Source organism: Equus asinus, chromosome 7 (genome assembly GCF_041296235.1).
Source record: "Equus asinus isolate D_3611 breed Donkey chromosome 7, EquAss-T2T_v2, whole genome shotgun sequence".
In the NCBI taxonomy this organism is placed as follows: Eukaryota; Metazoa; Chordata; class Mammalia; order Perissodactyla; family Equidae; genus Equus; species Equus asinus.
Window position 1 is genome coordinate 56607305 of NC_091796.1, and position 23704 is coordinate 56631008.

A 23704-nucleotide genomic window follows, 5' to 3' on the forward strand; every position below is an offset into this window, starting at 1 on the left:
ATATTAAGACCTAAGTAAGAAATGGGGCACAAGGTAGTGCTAAAGGATGTGTGGGATATAAATAGGCAGAAAAGAGAGGAGGACATTCTAGGTGGGATAAACTGATTAAACTATTTTGAATCAAATCCCAGTTGAGCATCATAATAATTAGGCACTCATTCTGTTTCGGGCACATCTACAAGGACAGAGAAATAGAAGGCAGTCAGCATTACAACAGTATTCCTGAAATGTGATAAACATAAAGCTGGCCAATAATATTATGGAAAATAGTTAAGGGCAACAGAAAAAGAAAAACCTTAAAGACAAATAAGTACTCTAGATGGCCTTAGATTTAAAAAAGCCCCTAAAACCAGCTCCATAGCTTAAGCTGCAGGGCCACCTTAAAAGCAGAGATGGACTCTCACCATTCAGAGGCAAAAGTTCAAATTCTTAGCTCTAATCAAGACACTGGAAAGGGCTGCGGGTTTGTAGCTTTACTGTTCCATTAGACTGGAAGTCTCTAAAAGAGCAAGGCCTGCACAGATCTGTTAATAGCTACAAGCCAGGCTCCTTTAGAAGCAAACTGGTTCTCTGCACCTCAGGAATCTCAACAAAGGTCTACAGGTGAGGTTGGCTATCATTCCCCTACTTCATCATCACCTTCTCTCGACCCCTTGTTATTTCCTTCTCCCTCAACTTGTTCTTTTCAACTGCTCTCGCTCCTGCAGTCCCTCCCAATTCATTAATATTATAAAGAAACAGATACACAGAACTAAAGCTAATAATTATGGATCTTGCACTGAGTCTAGGTATGTTATAGCAGTAAATCACTTGATCCTGAGGTAGATAAGATTAGCATCTTTTTCAAAAGACAGCCTCATGTCATTAGAAGTTAGGAGATCAGGATTTGAGTTCTGAGTCACTTATTACCCAAGTAATCTATTTGTGGAAAAAATCCTATCCTAATGGATTTTAGGATTATTTTTTAAAAATATGAAATACGAGATTATTAGGAATATTTATCTAAATTACAAGAAGACCGTGGGCCAAAAGATATTTATGTGAAAGTGTTTTGCAAACTGATAAACAAAACACAAAAGTCATTCTATTTTATTACTATTTGAGGTATAATCAATTCTCAATTAGGATAGATTTCAGAAACAAGGAAAAACATCTACGCTCTTCTCCATCTAAATCAATTTTAATGCCATAAGCAGATGAGGTACCTGGGATAAATACCAAGAGAAGATGATTCAGAGAACCATGAGAAGTTTATGGAAATGCAGTTCTGTTTCTGGGAATGAGCACGGTACAATCCAGTACCAAATAGTTATGGATGTATCTCAATGCAGTTTGAGACATATGTAAATGGATAGTTGGTGCAAAATAAATCCAGTAAGGGAAATTTATAAGTAAGTCTAAGGCTTGTAATTCTCAACCTGACCCTTGTTAGATGACCCAAGCGATTAGATAATAAGCTTAGTTAGGGATGTCATGGGAAACTGGACCTGGGCCTTGAGCACACAGTACGCACCTGTGCTTACAGTATGCAATAAAAGTCAGAGATCAACCATAAAACATATTTCTATGTATCTAAAAAGTACTTATATTTATACCCTTTCTCTTCTCTGCAAAGCTTTTTTTTGGTTGTTAATGATCCTATGCTAATCACTTAATTCACTTAAGAGTTAACTAAAACAGCATCTCACTTTATAGACTAGATATATTCCTGAAGTCATTTTTGGGCAAACAAATATTTTCCTATTTTCTGGTTTTCGTAGTTTCTAAAGCACCTCAGAATCACTTTCATTTCATATTTTCTACTTATTCTAATTACAACACAATGAAGGTAAAAGAGGTAAGCGGGAAAAGGGGGAGAAATGTCTTGCTTCCCAGCCGGACAACAGCAGGCTCACAATCTACTATATACACGGATCTGGACCAAACACCAAGGAACAATTCTTATATTTCTGGGAAAAAAAACCCAAGGAAATGTTCTTGAGACCAAATGCTAAACTTATTTCACCATTTTACCCAACTCAATAAGGACAAATTTCTGTGTGGTGAATTACTTGAATTAACACTATTCCGCTAAGTTATTTTCTCAAATACCTTGCTACTCTCAACAGTAGTAAATACCAGGAACGGTTGTTTATTGGACACCTACACTGCATCAGGTGCTTTGCATGCACATCTTCATCTGATCTCCAAAACAGCCCTGAAAGGGAGATATTATAATCTCCATTTTACAGATAAGGAAAGGCTTAGGGAGGTTGAGAACAGGTCCCAAGGAGACTTCTACTAAGTAGCAGAGCTGGGATTTGAATCCAGGTCGGCCTGATTCTAAAATCCTCTCTCTTAATGCCCAAAATAATTTTAATAAATTAATTTCAATCCTCAACTATCAACCTGAACTTTAAAATTCTTACTTTCTAGGGTTTCTTCAGAGTCCTTAGAGAGCTACCATATATAGGAACACAATCTAAAAACAAATGGTTATGACTATATATTATTATAGATATTATCAAAATGTATGTGCTGCCCCAAACTTCAAATCTAATAACAAACAATAATTGTTAAAATCATCATACAAAGTCCAATCTTTTGGTCATGAAAAGTCTTACATTGATATTTTCTAACTGCAGTAGATGTACTGTATAATATGACTTCACATCTTCTGACAAGAACTTCACACTGAATCCTGTTTCTTTATACAGCATCTCTCGGTCGTCTTTTGTTGGCCAGTACTGTGCACATTTAACCTAAATTTAAGAATACGTATATGATTTTTTTTAGTTTATAGACATTATGAAACTATAAAAAGTTGGAAAAGGAAAACAAACCAGATACATACAAGCCATATTTTTTCAAGTACCCAAATCTAGGAATAGTCACACTATATTTGATGTTTAATACATTTTGATAAGATTGACATTCTATAAAATCAGGTTTGTAAAATGTTCCCATAACTTATACACTAAAAAAGCTATAAACAGACACCATGTTCATAAAATAAAAATGAATGTCATTTCTAAAGCATGACAACCTATATTTTAACACCATACTGGCATTCACTTCATGTTTCTAAAAGTATCAAACTCATGCAAGAATCTTATCTTCAAACAGTATTAAAAAGGCTTTTACAAGTATTTTCCACAAATACCTATGAATCTGCTACTAAATACTATGTATCTAGAAATAATACTGCACATTTACTTACTAAAATTAAATCAAGGGAGAGAATCAGAAGATAAGCCACCTTTACTTAGAGTTGTGATATTTTGGCAGAACTGCTGATATGGAATTCATATTTGTGACAATAAAAGCATCTTCCCCAAAGCCAAATTTTGAAGCCAGCAGGCTGAGGCAAGGTGAGATAAAGAGTCTTTCATTAGGAAAAAACACCAGAGAAACTTCCTTGTAAAATATGGCCATTTCTCCTTTTCTAAATCACAAATAGCTACAAATAACAAAGAAAAATGCCTCCAAAACAAATGAATACTATGAGCTAATACTTCAAAAGGTGCTAAAAAACACTTACAAAATGATACAAGAAGTGAAAGAGCATAAATGAGAAATTAGAACAACTCAGAAATGAGGTGACAGAAGCAGAAAAGAATTAGAAATAATAGAACACATTTCAGAAATGAAAATTAATAAAACTAAAAGGAACAGAGGCATGAATAAATATAAGAGATAATGCCTTAAGACAAAAAGAAGAGGAAAAGGAGGAAATTTTTTTTTAAATAAAAAATAAAAAAAGAAAAGAAAAGAAGGGCATCAGCCCAGTGGCGTAGTGGTTAAGTTTGCCTCTGCTTTGGTGGCCCAGGGTTCGCTGGTTTGGATCCCGGGCGTGGACCTACACACCGCTCATCAATCCATGTTGTGGTGGCATCCTACATAGAAGAACTAGAAGGACTTGCAACTAGGATATACAACTACGTACTGGTGCTTTGGGGAGAAAAAAAAAAGAGAGGAAGACTGGCAACAGATGTTAGCTCAGGGCCAATCTTCCTCCCCCTCCCCAAGAGCATAAAAAAAAAAAGGCTAAAAAAAATGGAGAGAGAGACAAATAGGATTTAAACAGAATGTGACAAATATAAAAATAGGCAAAGAAAATCGAACATGTATAATAGGAGGACCCAAAGAACACACCAAAGGAAGCAAGGGAAGAGAATAAATACTAACAAGTAGAATTCAATAAATTTTCTTTTAAAAAAGGAAAAATATTTGAAATCACATGTTGAAATAGCACACTGTGCAGCTGGAAAAAGTGACCCAGAATGACCAATGCTAGGACATATTTTGGTAAAATTAATGAGATTTGAGGGAAAAAAATCCTTTGGGTAGCCTAGGTAAAAAGAACAAGTGACCTATAAAGGAAATAAAACATCTATTTGACCTTGACAGTAATTTGTAATGCCAGAAGGAAATGGAGTAATATGTTTAACTTGCTCAAAAAAAAGCAAATACGAGTCAAGGATCCTATATCCTGCCAAACTGACTTTTAAGCATTAAGATAGCAGATGAACTGTCAGCGAGATGTAAGAAATCATGTCCATGAGCGCTAACTCAGGATCCACTAGAGAACGAGCTATAGACAGAACTGGAGAGATATCAACAAAGACTGATGATGAATATTAAATACATATTTATATGTAGAACTAAGATTTTAAAAGGGATATAAGAGAGAGACTAGGGGCCAGCCCGTGGCCGAGTGGTTGAGTTTGCGTGCTCTGCTGCGGCGGCCCAGTGTTTCATCAGTTTGAGTCCCAGGCGTGGACATGGCACTGCTCATCGGGCCATGCTGGGGCAGCGTACCACATGCCACAACTGGAAGGACCCACAACTAAGGATATACAACTATGTACTGAGGGGCTTTGGGGAGAAAATAAAATCTTTAAAAAAAGAGAGAGAGACTATAGGGTGCTATATACTCTGACAATGTAAGTAAAGTACAACTAAAACAACAGAGAATGGAAAAACCAAAAATTTAAAAATTTTTTTCAGTAATTATTTTGGTGATGGAGTTGGTATTATTATTATGAGTAATTTTTGTGTGTAATATGGGACAAAGTAAATGTGTCACTGTAAGATCTTCTACATCCCTAGTGTCTTTGAGAACCAGGATTCAGGAAATCTAGAAAAAGGAGGTAACAGATACAAGGTAGAAAGGGTTAAGCCAACCCCTATTATCCTAAATTTGAATTGCAAATATCACTATGAACTCTTGAGGTATGTTATCTTTTTTTTTTTTGAGGAAGATTAGCCCTGAGCTAACTGCTGCGAATCCTCCTCTTTTTGCTGAGGAAGACTGGCCCTGAGCTAACATTCGTGCCCATCTTCCTCTACTTTACATGTGGGACACCCACCACAGCATGGCTTGCCAAGCAGTGCCATGTCTGCACCCAGGATCAGAACTGGCAAACCCCGGGCTGCCAAAGAACATGAGCACTTAACCGCCGTGCCATCGGGCCAGGCCCTAGGTATGCTATCTTAACACACAAGTATCTTTCCTTAGCTCTGTTCACTGGAAAGCTCTAAAAACAATGACCAACTCAGTAACAATAAATGTCCCTATTTTTTTGTGATCTTGAAATATCAGTGCCCATTAAAAGAAACTAAGCCTCCTTAAAGAAACAGCTGGTTCTTGGGCCTGGCCCTGTGGTGTAGTGGTTAAATCTGGAGTGCTCCACTTCAGCAGTCTGGGCTCGTGGGTTTGGATCCTGGGTGCGGACCTACACCACTTGTCAAGCCATGTTGCAGTGGTGACCCACATACAAAATGGAGGAAGACTGGCACAGATGTTAGCTCAGAGCAAATCTTCCTCACCAAAAGCAAAACAAAACAAAAAAAGAAATGGCTGATTCTATAAAGAAGAGTTTAAGATGAGCCTGCATTATGCAGTCATTCCAGATAGCAAGAAAGCTATTAAAGACTCTTAGGTTTGGTGTTGAAAGGATACAGGGCCCAATTTGAAGAGATTCCAGCTGGCCCATGAAGGGACAATTTGAGTACTAAGAAGGATAATAACTGCAATCAAGTGAAATTAATCAAGTATGTTTAGATCCGTGAGTTCACAATAATTGATCTGCTCCTGCCACGGCCCTCACAGCAAAAGAACCTAATTGGTCACCTGTTGAGGACACTAGAGAATCAACTCTATTTTGAAAACCACTTTTCCTACACAAAAGTGGTCAACTAACTAGAATAGGACGTTTCTTTGTTTTTTTTAATAGAACTATTCCAACAAAAACTCAAGAAGGAAGGATAAAATTGGAATATCACTATTTTGTAGCCCCTAATTAATTAACGAACTAAGCACTGACCAATAATGGCTGCTAACATCACAAAAAGAAAGATAATCAGACGTTACGGTCAACTTAATAAACAACACACGGCCACCCATGAAGTAATCTTCCCCCAAATAATTAAATTGAATCTTATTAAGCTTCTGCATCCAATCACTATAAATATGATTTATAATTTCCAGTGGCAATCTTAATCTTATTAATATAGCAATTATATTCCAAAATGAGGGATAAAACATAAGTCCTCTAGTTTGCAATGCTGCTCAAACTGTTCAAACTGACAATGTCATCATCACTTAATTTTTAAATTACATTGGAAACCATGAAAAACCACTCTAAATGACTATGCTGACACTGCTGGACATTCTGACGTGTCAATTTCACTTCAGATTAGAAACACATCAGAAAAATTTTCACAACCATTGAAAACCAGCAAAAGTAAATTTATTTATTATTTTTTGTGAGGAAGATTGGCCCTGAACTAACGTCTGTTGCCAATCTTCCTCTTTTTTATTTGTGAGGAAGACTAGCCCTGCGCTAACTACTGCCAATCCTCCTCTTTTTGCTGAGGAAGGCTGGCCCTGAGCTAACATCGGTGCCCATCTTCCTCTACTTTATATGTGGGATGCCTACCACAGCATGGCTTGCCAAGTGGTGCCATGTCCACACCCAGGATCTGAACAGGCAAACCTGGGGCTGCAGAAGTGGAATGTGCGCACTTAACTGCTGCGCCACTGGGCCGGCCCCTCCAATCCTCTTTTTGCTTGAGGAAGATTGTCACTGAGATAACATCCATGCCAATCTCCCTCTCTATTATGTGGGATTGCTGCCACAGTGTGGCTTGATGAATGGTGCTAGGTCTGTGCCTGTGATCCGAACCTATGAACCCCGGGTTGCCAGAGTGGAGTGTGCGAACTTAACCACTATGCAACCAGGCCGGTCCCATGATGAACTTAGAAAAAAGTAAGCACCAGGAATCTGAAGGACAGTGCAAGATCTTAAGGCTGGAAAAGACCTTATTGACAATAATTTCCATTTGCTTATTTGACAGAAAAGGAATCTAAAGCTACAGAAGTTAAGACTTAACCAAAGTTACACTACTAATTAGCACTGTTTAGATTGTATTTCAAATTTCAATAAATCTATATTCTCATAATTACTGTCTCATGACCTAAGAGCCAATAATAAAGATTTTAAAAACCCTGTCACTTTAATTGTTTACAAAATTTCCAAGACTTTGATAATAGCAAATTGTAAAGATTCTAATAAAGCTTAGGGATTCCAAAGATCTATGTATCACTACTAGTCAGTATTTGTTCCATTATATTTATATCATGGTGGCAGTGGTCCACAATTGTTATTTAAATATTTAAGGTAAGAAAGGAAAAGGATACCATTAGTTCTTCTGATCTGAAATACCCTGAACTCTATTTGGCAATTAAAGGCCAAACTAATGAATGACTATCCCAAAAGAAATATGAACACATTTATAAGCTAATGATCATAGAAAATACATTAATCTGTAAAAATGAAGTATTACTCACCGATTCTTTCTCCACAACTCGGTTTAGCATGACAACTGCTTTGGTCTTTTGCTGCCAAATCATGAGCCAGAAATGACAACATGTATTAGGAAGTGGACCCTGCGAGAATAGAGAAGAAAAGGTAGATAAGAGAAAGGGGACAGAGGAAGGCTCAAGGAAAACTCCTTCAAGTATGCTTCTGGTTTGAGAACAATGTATTGGATCATAAGCAGCAAATAAGACTTTAAATCCACTTGAATTAAAAAATAGGTCTGTACTAGTTGGGATTATTGGCTATAAATGATCAAAATCGACTTTTATTTACTTAGGCAGAAGAGGAATTCTTCAGGCTCTCAGGTGGCTTTCAGAGATGAAGACTGGAGAACCAGGCTTAGGTAGGAACCAATGTAAGGCAAGATTCTGCCCAAAGGAGAGTGATCTTGGGACAGAGTTCCTGATACTATCACTACTATCGACTTGCTCGGCTGGCACTGCCATACTAAGGTGGCAGTAGTACTCATCCATAGCCTATAAGCAAACTGGAATCAAAGCCCTGGGTGGGAATATCTGACTGGTCATGTTCTAGCTGCAAAGGAGGCAGGCTTCCAGTGGAACGAGAGGCCCTGCCTCCCACAGATCATGGCAGTCCTGCAAAAGAGGAATTTTGTGCCATCACTAGCCAGCCAACCAACCCAAGTTAACTACAAAAAGATTTCCAGAAAGGGGTGATAAGGCACATGGATGTGGTGATGGACGGTAATTAGTAACTGGGTGGTAAACATGATGTAACTACACAGGAATCCAGATATAATGATGTACATCTGAAAATTAAAAAAAAAGAAAGGTACAGTCCAACAAGAGGCTTAAATATAATCATAGGGTATTAATGTGGCATTTTATTGTGTGGGGATTTACGATGTTTTATAAAATATATATATGTAAAGATATAAAGGTTGAAAATATGGTTCCAGAGAGTTGAAGTTACAATGTAGATAGAAGGGAAAACCCTCCTCCCTGCTAAATCAGAATCTTCAGAAACACCTATATCTTTAAGGACTAAGACAAGAAAGAAGAACCAAGAAATGAGACTGAAAAAAAGAAATAGAAAGAAGGGAGTAATAAGGGATCTAGTGTAATTGTTCTTTTCTATTTTTTAACATTATAGTTTTTTCAAATAGTAAATTTTTTTTTTTTTTTGAGGAAGATCTGCCCTGAGCTAACATCTGCTGCCAACCCTCCTCTTTTTTCTGAGGAAGACTGGCCCTGAGCTAACATCCGTGCCCATCTTCCTCTACTTTATATGTAGGATGCCTGCCACAGCAAGGTTTGCCAAGTGGTGCACAGGGCCACACCTGGGATCTGAACTCTCGAAACACAGGCTGGCGAAGTGGAACATGCGAACTTAACCACTGTGCCACTGGGCTGGCCCCAGAAATTTTAACTCTAAAAATGAGTTTATTAAAAACACTAGGAATGCTCATAAGAAAAACTTTGAATATGACAGAAAGGCATAAAATGGAAAATTAAAGTCTCTATTTATTCCTAATTCCCAGAAATAACCAGTACTAATGGCATAAATGCATAATTTATTTAGCTAATCCCTTACAGATTATTTCATAATTTATTTAGCTAGTCCCCTATTATTTCTGGTCCTATGCTATTAAAATTAAGTTGCAATAAACACCCTCACATATATCTTTATGTCTGTACATATCTGATCACTGAGTACATTAAACTTTCAAATGTTGTGACAGCTGAAAAGTGGTAACTGATCACTGGTTTAAATTTACATTCCCTAAATAGTAGAAGAATTGAGTATCTTTTCATATATATATTATCTAACTTTAATTTTTTCTTTGAATTGTGAACTTATGTTCTCTAGTTTACATATTGTTTCTGTTTTTCTTTTTGATTTACAGGAGCTGTTTTATTTCAAGTAAAATAAAGTAATTGATTTTCATTTCCTGTGAACTAGAAATAGTCTGACAGCTCATAGTTACATTCAATTGAATCTTTTACCACATTAAACTTTTTTCTCTTTCAGTAACAGGTTATTCTGATCCAATTTGGGTTTTTTAAAATCTCAAATATTTTGAATATATAAAAATCATTAACTAGCAGAAATGTTAATTAAGTCTTTGTTATTTGATAAATAAAGGGTAGCTGGTGTGGATAAACCAAAATCAGTTCTACTATCTCAGAATGGAAGAAAAGTAGTGCTGAAACATGGGTGTGGCCAATGTGCCAAGAAGCCATCGGGGAGAACGCCGCAGGGAACCATCGGGCTCTCTGGCCTCCTAGCCAGTCCTCTGGGCAGCAGTTCTCAGCACCCTCATCTGCACTGAAGAAAGGCTGGACCCATCAAGGCATATCTGTACTCTGAAAATATATGCCAGAGAGCTGGGTGGAGCAGAGCTTTCAGAAGTCCTCTGGTGATGACACAGGTTATGTGAAGAGAAACGGAAGAAGTTAAAGTATTAACAAAGGTTCTGTATCAAATATAAAGCAAGGAAGATAATTTAACTGAAAAGAACTGGCCTAAGCGATTTCACTAAAAATTTCTCCTTCACGGAATATATAACTTTAAAAATAACTTTACTTTTATTTTAAATACGCAAAGCTGCAAAACATTATAATGTCTACAATTCATTCCATAACAACAGAAAACACTGGAATAACATTTCATTTCCAAAAGAAGTCAAGACATACTTTTAGCTATGTTTTAAAGCAGACCAATCACAAAAATTACATTGTCAGGCATCTGCTCGACATCACACAACTTGCCTGTGTTAAGATGTAACTCCTTTGTGCCTCTTCTATGTCAACTAAGCTGGCGTTAATATAATCATTTTCAGCATTTTGCAGTTTAACACGACTGTGATCATCTGAAACAGAGAATGATAAACCATAATTGTCATTTCAAACTTGTCATTACTTTTTAATTTTAATATCAGTGCTCTAGGTATTTATAAAATGACAGGAGAAACCAAGAAAAAAATAAATTAGCACCACAGAAGAGTTGAGTCAAATCCCAAATTATTCATCTTTTTAAAGGAAGTACAAAAATGTAATCCTTTTGTTTATTACTATGGTGTAGGAAGGGAAGTGCTTCTGTTTGTAGATTAGCTACTGTAACTAGAAAAATCAATCAAAGAGTAAAACGAATAAAGCACCTACCGTCCTAAAAGTAAAAGGATCATTCAGATTCTTGATGCCTAAGAACTGACTGTTCTACCTAAAAAAAAACCTGGCCTCAAATAGATGAGAGCAGATTTCCACAGTAACTACATTTCATTTTCTTCATTCCTCAATAGATCTGTACTCAACTATATTTAAATAATTTTTAACATTTAACTATATTTAGATTAAGTGCTAAAAATATTTAAACACAGTTGGAATATTCCAATTCTTTAAAAGACACCTAAAGATGCTTTATTATTTAGATTGTTTATAATAGTTTAGATATATTTCTAGTTTTTAAAAGTAAAAATTTCACTGATTTACAATTTATGCTAATTTAAATATGTGGCATATAAAACTTTACCTTTTATCATTTTGATGGGAAAGGAAGAGAAGCATGAGACAGGAATAGAAAGCATGTGCACAACAAGAGAATTAACATTAACTTAGAATTCTAAATATACAACTGTCAGAAGCATATACAGTCATGCACCGCATGAGGACACTTTAGTCAACAATGGACTACATATATGATTGTGGTCCCATAAGATGAGTTTTGTATGGCCTAGGCGTACATAGGCTATACCATTTAGGTTTGTGTAAGTACACTCTATGATGTTCACACAATGATGAAATCACCTAAAGATGCATTTCTCAGAACTTATCCCTGTCGTTAAGCAACGCATGACTGTAACTGAATTATGAACTGAACACGTTTGATGTTTAACTCTAGAGAATACATTCTATTATAGGGTGCTCCCCTTAAGGAAATCTATACTAAATATCCGTTCTCTCCCCGACTTTTAAACTAAAAACACTGTCTACATTATCTGCATATGAAAGAAAATGTTAAATGGCTTTAGTTTCACTCATCAATTTATCTGAGATGTTTCTGCTGGACTGAACCCAAGACCTCTGTAAATATTACATGTCATCTGTCAACAGGAAAAACTAAGATCTTGTTATAGTAAATCACTTATACTAGTGTTCTCGGAAAGATGATGTCAGCAAGCACTTTTTTTAAAACGCTTTTTTTTTAACAGTTTAATCATCCTTTAACTGGGATATTATGTGAGATAGTAAAAAGGTCAGCCACCTAAAGACCATATATCTCCTAGATAACATCTATCAAGAGAATGCATGCTTTTAGAATGCCACACAATCCCTAAAATTCAAGCTCCAAAATACAAAATATAATACCAAAGGAATGTATTTCCTCATCCTGTAATCACAGAAAGAACACAAACCCCAAAGGTTAATCGTGTCTATTGCGTAACTGGAAAAAGCAATTTGGCCAACAAAGGCAAGAATCCATAAAAACTGGGAAGTTCCCTCTCCAGGGTGCTGGGAATTCAGTTGTCCTGCATGTCACTACCCCAGACCCTTCCATAGCTGAGGAAATAAGCCTAGAGAGAGACCTTCAGCAGTTTGTTTTTAAGAGTATTTGACACTATGACCTCAGTGAACCAGAATTCACTGTTATTTTCCCTCTAGCTTTAAAATTTAGATGAAGTGTCACTCCGATTCATTAAAAGCACTGACTCTCACACCTGTAAAGGCATGATCCATTCCTTGGAGCCCCTGCATCTGACCAATGGAGAGCAGGGTGTCACGTGAAAGGCACCTGGGGTCATGCAGAGCCTGGCCCCCAAGCCATGGCCCTGCTTCTCTCTAATATTTATTTATATAGAGTTAGCAAAAGCAGAGAAACACTGTATTTTCTCAGAAAAAAAAGTTTAAAAAAAAATTTTCCTAGCAGATAAGACAAAAAAAGGAAGGTAATCCTTGGGAAAACTCTACAGCTACTTGTAAGTGGCTACAAATGTTGGCTGAACCTATATTTTCTCCTCAACTGACTAAAAACAAAACTCTCAAATACACCTACATCATTAGATATTTATTTTAAATCTTCTGTTCTATTAAGAAGATTAATAAAAAATTAAAAGTATATACAACTTTTTTTGCAGAGAAAAAACATGAGAGTTTCTGGTGTTAAATAAAACATAGCACTTTAAAACTATCTACAAAGATAGTATGTATATGCATTTCAGGAAGTGAAACTATCAAAGCCTTTTTATGAGAAATTGTGACTTTATGATTTCTTTTCTCTAACAAAGATAACAAAAAGGGTCAATGCCTCTTCTCCAATTAAGAACCGTAATGTATGGTTTAATATATCAGTGAGAGTGGACACAGGTCCCCTTACAACCTGAGTCAAATGTTTCCTTTCCCTGCCCCGTTACTATCAGTCAGCCCAAAATCTGTGAACTCTTCATTCCAAACCAAATTTTTGACTTTGGAATTAGAAAGAAACAGAAAGTTACGTACTTACTCCTCTCCCACAGTCTATTCTGCCCAAAAACCTCTGAAATGACATTATTGAAATGACAGAGTCCCATAACCTCCGGACTGTAAGCCAGTCCCAAAACCCACAGTACTTTACCATTCTAAGTTTATGGTTATCTCCCTCTTTACCTTCTTTTAAAGGATCCAGCAAAAGGAGAAAAATGAAGATAGTTCAAACTATATTGCATGAGATACCACAAAAGCAACCAAACCACACTTCACAGGAAATCTTATTTCTCAATAGCTAATAAACACCAATAGAAAAACTACAAAGAAAATATACTTTTTTCTATGAGGGCATCATCTACTCTTAAATTCTTGTCACCAAGTGAATGAAGAAATACAATACCCAAAAGAACTGTGCCTTATAAATTGGATAAAAGTTAAGGAAACTTCTGATGAAGAGTCCCTTCACCTCCTACCCTCAAACAGCATGTTTTCTGAGAAATGGTTTCATCTGTCAAGAAATGACTAGCTCTAGCTGTGGCCTGAGCTGACAATACAGACTAGCTTCCTCTTTCAATACTGTCATAGTAAGCTTTTTTTTTTTTTAAAGATTGGCACCTGGGCTAACAACTGTTGCCAATCTTCCTTTTTTTTTTTTCCCTGCTTTTATATCCCCAACCCCCGCCCTGTACACAGTTGTATATCTTAGTTGCACATCCTTCTAGTTGTGGGAGTGGGACGCCGCCTCAATGTGGCCTGACGAGCAGTGCCATGTCGGTGCCCAGGATCCGAAACCTGGGCTGCCGCAGCGGAGCGCACAAACTTAACCACTCGGCCATGGAGCCAGCCCCAAGTAAGCTTTTTTTATAAACACCCCCTCCCCCCACCTTGTTTTCACCTAATGTATCATTATTGTAAAGACATCTCCTTTTGGAAAGTCTTCAAGGTCAAAGAAGAAGGAGGATTCATATTCACAATAACCATGCTCCACAGGTTACACCAAGGCAGAGATCAAGAATAATTAATATAATTTAGGCAAGAAGACGACCAACTCTATCAATACAGCATTAACAGATTTTTCCCCTTTCATTCTCTTATTCTCAATCGGGGGGAAAAACATAAGTTTTCAAATACTGTTGTCCATACTTACATGGTACTTCCCTGCCAAGAACAGAAAGCATTTTATAGATATGTCAACCCACTTCAACCCTACAAGCAATATACCTGAGGCACAAACGTTATGAATTTTCCGTCATAAATCAAGCAAGGAGCCAAAAGCAAAGCTAGAACTAAAACCCAAGTCACCATAAGCACTACCATATTAAAGAAGAGAAGAAACACAAACCTTAGTATACAGAGAGTATTAACATTTCAATTGTTTGCTCTGCAAAGAAAAATCTATTTGATAAATGCTTCCTTTACTGAACACATAACCAACTACAACTACTGTAGAAGATTATTTAGTACCTATGACGTGTCAGATACTGTATGACACATCTTACTGGGTTACGTCTCTCAATCCTCACAACCCTATGAAGCTGATATTATGCTCATTCTACTGACACGCAGAGAAGTCAAGTCATTAGCCTAAAATAACATACTAGAGAAGCACAAGAGGAGAATCTAGGTTTGTGTAACTTAAGAGAATACATATTTCCCACACTACGTTCTCTCTGTTCCATCTAAGTTGGTTCCTTTAGCATACACCCTAAATTCTTCCTGGCATTGCCTTTCATATTGTTCTTCACCTCAGATATAATCTCCACCTTCATCTCTGTCACACAAACCTTACTTTCCCAAAGATCCAACCTATGTGTTTTCCACTCCAGAGAGCCTCTCTGATGGAACCTCCACCTTGACGGTCTCTTCTTTACATATAATATCTTCAATATTCATATAGAATTTCCAGTCAACAAATATATTTTAGGAGCCAGGCAACAGGGACACAAAGGTAAGACAGTATCTGTTTAAAGCTTTTTAAAAGAAAAAAATTTCTATTAAGTAATAACTCCCAGTACTATAACTAATTGCATTATATGTTGTCAGAAGAAAGCTGACCAGCTGATGCCTGAGTAGGCCTAGTAAGATGAGCAGGCTTTGCCATGCAGGTGAAGAAGGGAAAATTCCAGCAGAAGGAGCACACATAAAGAGGATTAGAAAGGAATGGCCTATCATGAAGGACTGGAAAACTCAGAAAGGCTGAAGAGCTGGGGAGATGAGAGAGAGGCCATGTTGAGGCCACACTCTGAAGGGCCTTCTGTGCTGTGGTATGGGCACAGCCAACCTCAATGAAGCTCCCTAAAGGATGGTCATAGCATATTTGATTTTCAAGGAAGTAACTACTAGCATCATAGAGGATAGACTGGAACAAGAGGAAGACAACTTAATACACTGATGTGCTAACAGTTCAATCAACGGTTGATTGAGTACTGAACCAAAGAGTGGCAGTGGGAATGGGAAGATTTACTAATGAACAATTTCCCAGGTGCACATCATCATGGACTGAAAGAATATGCTGTTTTAGAAACATCTGGCAGGTTCAATCTTTTCTAAACAATAGGTTGACTTTCTCTGAGGACTTCAATCTCTTGCAATCCATCATGACTTCAAGTTCCTAAACTTGACAGGACAATGTTAATTGATTAAATTGTTTCCACGCATCTCCAAACTGGAAAGGCCCTCTTTAATCTATTCCCAAGAGTCTCTGCAATAGCAAGAACACCTGGTAAGTGTCCTTACAAAAGGGGTAAAATTCATTAATGTAGTGTGGAACATGGAATCTTTCCTCTTTGACAGTTTGAATAAAATAATACATACTAAGCTTCAGGTTAATATAATCAGTAAGCATCTCACCATTTTCCTTGAAACTGAGAATTTCTCCTTCTAGGAGAGTTAGAGCCTCAAAAATTGAGGGTAGAGAGACTTGGAGGAAAGAATGCTACTTTCCTTACATCGAAAAGTCCATGGATCACCATGCAAACAATGCAGACCAAATATTTATTAAATATCTTCTACATTCCAGGCACTTAGGACCAATCTACACCCTCCTGGAGCTTACCTTCTCGGAAGGGGAGAGAGCAAAAAGCAAAACTAAGTAAATTATGTGTTATACAGCAATAAATGCCATGGGGAAAAAAGCACAGTAAAGGGGATTAGTCGTGCTGTTGAGGGGTACAAGTTGCAATTCTAAATAGGGTGGTCAGGTTGGGCCTCAATGAGACAGTGATATTTAAGCAAAGACTTGGTGGAGGTCAATCATATAGATATTTTGGTTAAGAGTGTTCCATACACAGACAAGAGTGAATGCCTTAAGGTGAGTACATGTCTAACTTATCTGAGGGACACAAAGAACGTGGCTCGAGCCCAATGAACAAACAGAAGAGAAGCAACCTACAATTTAGGCACAGAGAGTTGAGAAATCCTGTATTGATTCATTAGTCTCACCCCCTAAATCTGACTATCAGAGGAAAAGGGTTTCTACTTCCATTTTCTCATAGCGCCTACCTAGTACAGTGTCATAACAATTTAGGGTGGCAAGTGTTCAAGCATTGTTTATATAATGAATTCCACAAAACTTTCGTATTCAAATTGTTAAGCTGTATATCACTACTAAACCATTCTGAAACATAAGCAGAAGGTGAAACAATGTTAACTAACTTTAACAGTGAACTAATTCAGCAAAAAGAAGAGCTCAGAAAGCTTCAAGACTTTTTAATGTAGGTATTGGAATTCTGCAGTGCAGGTGAAAGAAAAGGGGCCTAAAGAGGCAGATTTAATTGTCTGCTTTGGCTCTACCAACCTACATGACTGCAGACACAGCTGTGATTAATAGAGAAAAGCAGAACCTACTACCTGAGAAATACTATCAGTATCCAAGTTACTCAGACACTACACCCTGTGATAATGGCCAAGTCACTAGTACTCCTGGGGTCTCAGTTTTCTTGTAAGATGAAATGGCTGGATTGGACCAGTCCTTCTCGATTATTTTACTAATTGACTCGCATTAATACCCTCAAAGAGTCAAGTACAAAACTCCTTGAAAGTCTTATTTTATCTTAAAAAGTTACAGGAATTTAAAAATTCTGCTTCATTACATATCTGCATATTAATATATAAACAACCGCTCATGTTCCGCCCTCCACCAAATTCTGAGTATAACTAATGGTCCTGGAAGAGGTGCCATGTTTCTCCCCCATGACTTTTAAGCACCCTCCCTACACCCTTCTGCTCCTCCCACCAGTCCCCAACATAAGTAGGAACTCTGCAGCAGAGCTTCCCACATAATGAACTGCGGCTACACTAGGAGCCTCTGTTAAAAGGCTACTTACTGTTAGGGCAAGATTTTGATCCACTCAGCCTGTGCGGCGGCAGCAGCACCCAGGCCTCCAGCCATTTGCAGCCTTCTTTGTTAGGGTTAAGCTCTTTGTGGCCAAGGACCCTGTCATGTTCATCACATATTCCCACTGCCCAGCACAGTGCCCTGCCCATTACCCATTACCCAAGCCATCAAATTCAAAAACCTGGAAAGATGCTAGTTTAACCCACAGAACTTATTCCAATTTCCCATTTCACAGGCACTCATCTGTATGTGTACAGTTCTATGCAATTTTATCAAATTTGTAGTTTCATGTAACCACCACCACAATCAAGATACAAAGCTGCTCCATTGCCACAAAGATCCTCTGTGCAACCTTTTATAGTCATACCATTCTCCAACCCCGTCCCTAACCCATTAATCTGTTTTCCATCTCTATAATTTTACCATTTCAACACTGCTGTATAATGGAATCTTACAGTATGTAACCTTTGGAGATTGGATTTTTGACTCACCATGTGTCCTTTGAGATCCATTCAATTTGCTGTATGCATCAACAGTTCCATTTCTTTCTGTTGCTGAGTAGTATTCCACGGTATAATATACCAGTTTGTTAATCACTTACCCATTGAAGGACATCTGGGTTGTTTCCAATTTGGGGCTATTATAAATAAAGTTGATATGAACATTTATGTACGCATTTCTGTGTGGACATAAGTTGCAATTCTCTGGGATAAATGTCCAGGAGTACAATGGTTGGGTCATATAAGGTAAGTGTATGTTTAGTTTTTTAAGAAACAGCCAACTGTTTTCTAGAGTGGCTATACAATTTTATATTCTCACTAGCCTTGTATGGAATCTAGTTTCTCTGCATTCTTGGTCTTCTCCAATTCTTGTGGCCTCATTATTTTAGCTGTTCTAGTAGCGTACTGATCTCTCACCATGGTTTTAATCTGCATTTCCCTAATGGTTAATGATGTTTTTCATATGCTTATGTGCTTATCTGCCATCTGTGTTCATAATCTTTTGCCCATTTCCTAAGTGGACTGTTTGGTTTTTTACTGTTGAATTTTGAGAGTTTGGTAGATATTCTAGATTTGAGTTCTTTGTGGTTTATTAAGTATTTTCTCCCAGTCTGTCGGCATCTTTTCATCCTCTTATCAGGGTCTATTGCAGAGCAAAAGCTTTTAATTTTGGTTTAGTTCAATTTATTGATTTTTTTTCTTTTATGGATTGTGCTTTTGGTGTAATGTTAAGAACACTTCACCTAGCTTTAGGTCCTGAATTTTCTCCTGTTTTCTTCTAAAACTTTTTATACTTTACACTTTATACTGAAGTCTAAGACTCACTTTAAGTTAATTTTTGTATAAGGTGTGAGGTTTAGATTAAGATTCACTTTTAGTGAATGAAGTTAGACATTCATGTGGATGTCTAACTGCTCCAGTATAGACTGCTGAAAACATTATCTTCCTTCCCTCAAATTGCTTTGCACCTTTGTCAAAAATCAGTTCACTGTACTTGTGTATTTCTGGGTTCTCTATTCTGTTCCACAATCTACGTTTCTATCCCTCTGCCAATACTACATTGTCTTGATAACTATAGTTATATAGTAAGTTTTAAAATTGGCACAGTGATTCCTCCTCAACTTATTCTTTTTCAAAATTGTTTTAGCTATTTTATTTTAGTTCCTTTGCCTTTGCACATAAATTTGAGAATAAGCTTGTTTATATCTACAAAAAAAAATTCCTGAGATTTTGATAGGAATTTTGTTAAACCTGTAGAACAATCTGGGGACAACTGACATTTTTACTATGTTGAGACTTCCAATCCATGAGCATGGTATATCTCTCCATTTATTTCAATCTTCTTTGATTTATTTTATCAGTGTTTTGTTGTTTTCAACATACAGGTCCTATACATGTTTTGTTAGATTTATCCCAAAAGATTTCACTTTTTTAGAGTGCCTGTAAAATACTATTGCGTTTTTAATCTTGGTTTCCACATGTTCATTGCTAGTATATAGAAAGATAATTTTTATATGCTGATCTTACATGCAGCAACCTGGCTGAACTCACTTATTAGTTCTAGGAGGTTTTCTGGTAGATTCTTTGGGATTTTCTATGTAGACTATCACGTCATCTGCAAAAAGAGTTTTATTTCTTCCTTTCAAATCTGTACGTCTTTCATTTCCTTTTCTTGCCTTCATGTGTTGGTTAGGATTCAGCACCCCCTTTAAGTAATTTTTTTAAAGTTTCTATCGTGAAATAATTTCAAAACTTACAGAAAAATCCCAAGAAAAATACAAAGAACTTTTTTTCTAAATGACAGCAAATTGCAAACATGATACCCAATTACCCCTGAATATTTTTGTGTCTATTTTCTACAAATAAGGACTCGATCCTACTTAACCACCATATAGCTGTCAAAATCATAAAATTAACAGCAATACTTTACTAACTCAGAACCCATTCACGTTTTACCAACTTTCCTAATAATGTCCTTTAAACAAAAGGATCCAATACAGGATCACACGTGACATTTAGATGTAGCGTTTCTTTAGTCTCCTTCAACCTGGAACCATTTCTTAGTCTTTCCTGGGAAAGGTTTCTATAACCTTTTGAAGACTATAGAGTGTCAATCTATTCGAGTTGTCTGATATTTCCCCACAAATGAGTTCAGGTTGTATGCTTTTGACAGGTTCAGCAAAGGGTGATGCTCTGTGCTCACCACATTCTATGGGGGCAGTTTAGGATTTCAATGTGATGTGTCCCATTATTACTCATGATAACCTGTATAAGGCTGGCGTCTGCCAGGTTTCTTCACTGTGCCGTTACTAGTCCTCCCTTTTATTTAATAAATTATTTTGTAGAGGAACACTTTAAGACTTTGTAAATATCTTGTTCCTCATCAAATTTTCACCCACCAAGTTCAGCATGTATTTCAACACTTATTAGTTGCCATCCTACACTAAGGTAGATCTTTCCTTTCTCTCCAATTATTTATTCATTTCTTTATATCAATATAAATTCATAGATTTCTATTTTATTCAATAGGTCACGATATTTATTTATTTTGGTGAGGAAGACTGGCCCTGAGCTAACATCTGTGGCAATCTTCCTCTCTTTTGTATGTGGGATGCCACCACAGCATGGCTTGATGAGGAGTGTGTAGCTCCACACCAGGGATCGAACCTGCGAACCGCAGGCCGCTGAAACGGAGCACACAAACTTAACCACTATGCCACCAGGCCGGCCCCAATCATTATTTATTTTGATGCTCAAATTACCCCCAGTTTTAGTCAGTGGGCTTCAAGCTAGTTTCTGGGTCCTTCTGACATGCCCTCATCATTTCTTGAGCATGTCCTCACTTTCTGGGACTACAAGACATTCCAGGCTATTCTTATACTTTCCCTGCCCCAGTCCTGGAATCCGCCACTTCTCCAAGGAGCCCTGTTTCCTCTTAGCAGAGAATGAAATTTGGATATCAAAAGTTAGGCGTGTGAATGCCAAGAGAGTGTCAGTGTTCCCAAGACTTCTCAGTGGTCAGTGCTAGGAAATACATGTACACACAGATATACCTACATTTCTATATATCTGTATATCTATATTCACTGAAAGCCAGGAGTTCACACACTAATTCTAATCCAACATCACTGGATTCACTCTAGCTTTCTGCTACTCTTCAAACATGTGCCCCCCCACCTTCTAGGACACTGCCTTTACCTACATGCCTTCTACATGTGGGCTCCTAACCCCAAGGGCTTTTAGATTGAATTACTCAAGGAAAGAGAAAAAGAGGCTTAATGGTATCTTTAATACCCCATTTACTATCCTACTATTCAGAGGTAACAGAAACTACATACAATTGTTTTTGAATATTGATAATGCCCTAACTGAAATACAAGGAAAAATAAATTCAAAATAATTCATAATAAAATAGTATGTATTTTAATATATGTAAATAGTTAAGGAGAAATACACCAGGAGAAACAAGCCCCCACAAATATCCAAAATGTCTCCTAGGAGAGGGTAAACACCCCGTTTACCCTGCTCTACAGAGTAAACACAAGTAAATAAAATCATAAGGGAGTAAGATTTGTGCTAGATAACAGAGATAAAACGCTCTAGAAACAAAATAACTTCTAGAGGCACTTCACAGAGGAGTGATACCTAACTATATCTTAAAGGCTGAAGAGGACTTTACTGGAGGACAGGTGTTCAGTCAAAAAAAAAAAAATATCTGAACCTGTTAAGGAATCAACAGTGGAGGAAAGAAAGGCGAATGGGAAAAGAAAGCAAGAAAGGGACAAGGAATAGCAAGAAATGAAGCATACAAGAGCTACTTCAAGGTCATCTAATCCAATCCTCTATAATTCATTCACAAATGTTCCTTAGAATATCTGATAAGAAATCTACACTCACCAAATACCTACAACAGTGTGAGTGCACTAGTTCACATAGTCCCATGCATGTTTAAACAGCTCTTCAGAATAAGAAAGATCCTGCTTACTCTGACTGGATATTCACCACTTGTGTTCTTCATTTATGAACCCTAGTTCTATGTTTTGGGCTTCACATAATAATGAGGGGCGGGCCCTGTGGCCGAGTGGTTAAGTTCATGTGCTCTGCTTTGGCGGCCCAGGGTTTCGCCGGTTCAGATCCTGGGCTCGGACCTAGCACTGCTCATCCGGCCATGCTGAGGTGGTGTCCTACATAGCACAACTAGAAGGACCTGCAACTAGAACATACAACTATGTACTGGAGAGCTCTGAGGAGGAGAAGAAGAAGAAGAAAAAACATTGGCAATAGATGTTAGCTCAGGTGCCAATCTTTAGCAAAAAAAGGAAAGAAAACATATATAATGAATTCCTTTTGCCACATGAAAGTTCAAGGATCTGAAGTCACCTATCACGTTCTGTGGTTTAGGTTTCCTCTTTCCCTATCTAATCAGTTCTAGCTTCTTCACTAAGAGTTCTAGTTCTTATTCCTTGGATCCACTCCAGTGCATCAATGGCCTGTAGAGATAAATTATTAAAAGCCCAAAATAGCTTTAATTCAGCTTTGATTAAAATTGAAGATTAAAAACAAAATGAAAAAACCAAAATGGAAGATAGAACCAAAGGCCAAAGTCCTAACAATTAATGAGAAAATTTCTAAGTACAAAAGCTGTTAGTACAATGGATTTTGAGTATGTAAAGCTCATTTGGCCTTTATATTTTTAAACTTTACATAAGAATACTAGTAAATATTTATATAATAGTTACCATAAAATTTAACTTATAGCTATATTTATTCTGATTACTATTATGCAAAATATTTTATCTAAATCTGCTTACTGAAAAAGATGACAAGCACGTTTTTGTCATATAAGGTCTGTTTTAAAAACTCAAAGATCTATGTCTTATAATTCTGAGACTATCAAAACATTTCTTAATAATTCTTTGTCAGTGCATTTTTTGGATTATCTATGAAGAAAATCTTATCTATAATTGTGATGGTTTTGAAACATATACACACTTCTTTGATAATTCTTCCATCAAATGGTGGAGTTTTTATCCTCTCCCCTTGAATCTGGATGGCCTTAGTGACTCACCCCTAATGAAAAGAATGTGATGGATGTGATGTGTGACTTCTAAGCCTAGGTGACACAAAGCAATACAGCTTCTGGTTGGCTCTCTCAGAATGGTCACTCTCGAAACTCAGCTACTATTTATGAGGAAGTCCAGGGCACACGTAGACGCCATGTGTAGGTGTTCCAGCTGACAGTGCACAACGGAGCGAAGAAGGGAGTGACTCCAGCCCCAGCCGCCATCTGAACCACAACTGCAAAAAAGATCTGGAGCAAGAATCACCTGAGTCCAGTCAACCTCCAGATTTGTGAGCAAGATAAATGACTGCTGTTGTTTTAAGCCACTATTTCAGGGTGGTTTGTTATACAACAGATAAAATGACAACTTTGTTTCTTTTTTTCCTAATCCTTATCTCTTTTCTTTCTTATTCTTGTCTTACTGTAGTGGCTAGTTCTTAAAGTAGCAAGTACTATTTGGACTCTCTACTTCTTGAATCAGCTTTGGTAAGTTGTATTTTTCCAGAAATCTGTTCCAT

At 37.1% G+C, this 23704-nt stretch overlaps 1 protein-coding gene across 2 annotated transcripts in view; it reads right to left on the reverse strand.

The window, feature by feature from the left end:
* The window catches only part of PTPN2 (protein tyrosine phosphatase non-receptor type 2), an 85378-nt gene that overhangs the window by 26573 nt on the left and 35101 nt on the right, over positions 1-23704 (reverse strand). For both annotated transcript variants that reach the window (XM_014837304.3, XM_044773483.2), the window contains exons 3-5: positions 10598-10698; positions 7835-7933; positions 2604-2741 (exon numbers count right to left, since the gene is read on the reverse strand). In XM_014837304.3, coding sequence (XP_014692790.1) covers positions 2604-2741; positions 7835-7933; positions 10598-10698 — 338 coding nt within the window. The remainder of the gene's footprint in view (positions 1-2603; positions 2742-7834; positions 7934-10597; positions 10699-23704) is intronic.